Consider the following 3,275-nt stretch of genomic DNA (forward strand, 5'->3'; position numbering starts at 1 on the left):
GGAGTCAACTACAATCAATCTATGATATTACATGGTATGATTATACTTTAATCAATAGTAGATACCTTTGTCTCTTTTTTAGCTCCTAGTGGTCCTCCAAATAATGTGAGAAGGTTTATACTAAATGCTACTAGCATCAAAGTGAACTGGACCACTTCATCAGAGACTAATGGATATGTGATTGAGTTTACTACTGGAGGTGTAACCAGGAATGTAGTATCTACCAGTGAAGATGAAATTGTACTAACAAATCTCTCACCAATGAGTACCTATACCATCAGTGTGTACTCATATATAGATCTTCCTTCAGTTAATAGTACAGTAACAGTGTTAAGATTTGATGGTGAGCTATTATCATTGAGAGAGTGTAATTGATATCTGTTGTAGTTCCTAGTCCAGTAACTAGTCTCTCAGTATCTAATGTCTCAAACACTGGTATTACAGTGAACTGGACTATTCCCAGTAGTGACAACTATGTAACACACTACACCATCTCCTATACTCCATCTTGTCCCCAGTTATCATCAGTAAATGAGACAGTCTCTGTTGGTCCTCATCAGTCCACTACAACATACAGTTATACATTAGCAGGTCTGTACAGTGGTATGAACTATACCATCACAGTGAGAGCTGGTAATGTTCTAGGAAGATCTGAATTAAGCAGGAGCACTGTACAAACTGAAGCAAGAAGTAACAATATTTTTTTGATAATTACTTAATCCTTACTTTTTAGTTCCTAGTGGTTGGCCTTCATCAATTCAAGTATTACAAGTTATTTCTACAGCTAATAGATTCACTTGGAATGAGGTCAATTGTTCTGAGCGTAATGGTCTAATCACAGGCTATACAGTGATTATCAGTAACAGTAGTATCACATACAACCTCACCAGTACTGAGAGATATATCATATTGAATGATCTAGTATTTGGTAATGAGTATAACATCAGTGTAGCTGCTATCAATTCTGTTGGAAGAGGTCCCTTCAGTGATCCTATTGAAGTAGAGATTGGAATAGGTATGTAATTATTATACTATATCAGTTCTGGGAATATGTCTTTATTAATTTTAGTACCTGGTCCAGTTGGTTCAGTATCCAGTATCATGAACGCTACATGGGCTGTTATCTCATGGAGTGTACCTAGTTATATTCCATCAGACTATCCCATTATCACATATGAGATAGGATACCATATGTTACAGTCTGGTTGCTGCCCAATGGTAAATGATGATAAAATTGATGTTCAAATGCTACGGTTCTTCAATTCAACAAATGGCAATGCATTTACTACTCGAATTACTGGTCTTGATGCTATGTCTTGTCATATTTTTGGCGTGCGTGCATACACAGATAGAGGACCTAGTGGATGGGTCTTTATTGCTAATGAGACATTGATCAGTACCCAATTTGTGACACTTACTACATGTACTCAAGAAGTAGGATCAACTAATACAGGTATAATAATAATAATGAATGTGCCAAGACAAAAAATAAATTCATAATATTAATAGTATCAGGAGCTGTTGATGGTGCTAGTATTGGACTGGGTGCAGTGGTTGGATTATTATTAATATCACTAGCTGTTAGTATCATTATTAACATCTACTGCTTTATCAAGTATGGATACAATAACAATTACCATAAAACACAATTTAACATTTGTTTACGTACAGGCTTAAAACCTATGATACAGCCACTGCTAAGCAAACAAAGTAAATAAACACTTATTAAAGACAAGTAACTGTTTGTACATTACTATTGTTTATATACATGTAGTTTTGATGATGATATACCAATGCAAGCCTGTGAACCATATGGTATTCACAAGACTAAAGATGCTGCAAGAGAGGCAGTATATGAGTGTCCTGATGCCATTGTTAATAATTCTGCTATTTATGAAACATAACTTATGAAACAGTAAAAACTAACAGTGCAATTTAATATACATGTACATGTAGTTTAATACACACGAGCTGTGTGGTACAACAGTATATAATGTTCATGAACTTGTTTGTGATGCACACATTTTGAATCTTAGTTTATTATAGTGTAACTTTTATGATCACAGTAGAGTGTTCTTGTAACTGCTTTCAATGTCCTTTTATCAAATAAATTCTAATGTTTGCAGTGTTTTTATTCTAGTGTTACTATTTAATCAAGTTACAGTAAACAATTGACAATAACTAACAGAAAAATGCTGTATTAAAAAAATGCTAGAAGCTTCTGTCAAGTTGTGTGAAAAACACTAGTCTAGCAAGACTAAAAATATCTCTTTCAATGCTTGCCAGTTGCCACTATACCAAGAGTACCCCTATTATGTACTCTTGACTATACTAATGTTAATTTTCTTTCAAAGATTAGCTCATTCCCTTGTGAAGTTCAGCTACTTTTCTTTAAAATTGTAAAAATACACATGTACAAAATAAAACAACCTCATTAACCTATGATGACAATTATAATAATATTTTCTAATATCTATTTAATTTTGGTTTAGCTTTTTGTTGTGCTTTTTTTCTGGTTTTTGTTTCTCTTTTTCTTCTTGTTTCTGGTTTTTGTTTCTCTTTTTCTTCTTGTTTCTGGTTTTTGTTTCTCTTTTTCTTTTCTTATGGGCTTTCCCTTTTAGTCTCTCTCTTTTGTCCTGATTGTGTCTGTTTTTTTGTAATAAATATTTAAAAAATAAAATAAAATAATAATAATAATAATAATAATAATGATAATAATACATGTATGACAATAATAACGACAACAATGCAAAACAAAAATACAATAGTGAAAAAACAAGATACAGGGTCAAAAATTACTAAAATATTCGAAGACAAAACAGGAATGTATTATACACAATGTATGTACTTTATGCTCCCTAAAATGCAGTGAGAAGAGATTGCCTGTTGGTTTATTATAAGTAAAAACATGCACTGTCACTACTACTGTATGTCCTATTGAAGTTTGTCGATTATTACCAGGTATTGCTATTATGAACCTTTTAATGTACTTGTAACATTGTTGATGTATTTCTAGTTATTAATTCAATCAATTGGACACTAGTTTCGTCCATTACACAACTCAATAACACTCAATATGGTATTCATTATTTCACAACTACTGATATAAATCCTTCAACTGATGTTTACTGGTTAGTGAATGGAGTGATGAAGAGTAACTCAATGTATACTTTAATTGATGCCCTGACATACAACAACACACTGGTGGTATATCCTGATCCACTGGGAGTGTCAGTTAATGTTACCTGTATAGCAATGATGGAGGAGTCAACTAC

General features: G+C 32.8%; 1 protein-coding gene across 1 annotated transcript; it reads left to right on the top strand.

The window, feature by feature from the left end:
• Window positions 1–1,123: 1,123 nt before the first annotated feature.
• On the top strand, window positions 1,124–2,125 carry LOC109587285 (uncharacterized). The gene is made up of 4 exons (XM_020003535.1): window positions 1,124–1,453; window positions 1,510–1,615; window positions 1,672–1,710; window positions 1,775–2,125. The coding sequence occupies exons 1-4, from the start codon at window positions 1,192–1,194 to the stop codon at window positions 1,902–1,904; spliced, it is 537 nt and encodes a 178-aa protein (XP_019859094.1). The 5' UTR covers window positions 1,124–1,191; the 3' UTR covers window positions 1,905–2,125.
• Window positions 2,126–3,275: the final 1,150 nt, after the last annotated feature.

The sequence above is a fragment of the Amphimedon queenslandica genome, unplaced genomic scaffold (genome assembly GCF_000090795.2).
Source record: "Amphimedon queenslandica unplaced genomic scaffold, v1.1 AMPQUscaffold_12624, whole genome shotgun sequence".
NCBI lineage: Eukaryota > Metazoa > Porifera > Demospongiae > Haplosclerida > Niphatidae > Amphimedon > Amphimedon queenslandica.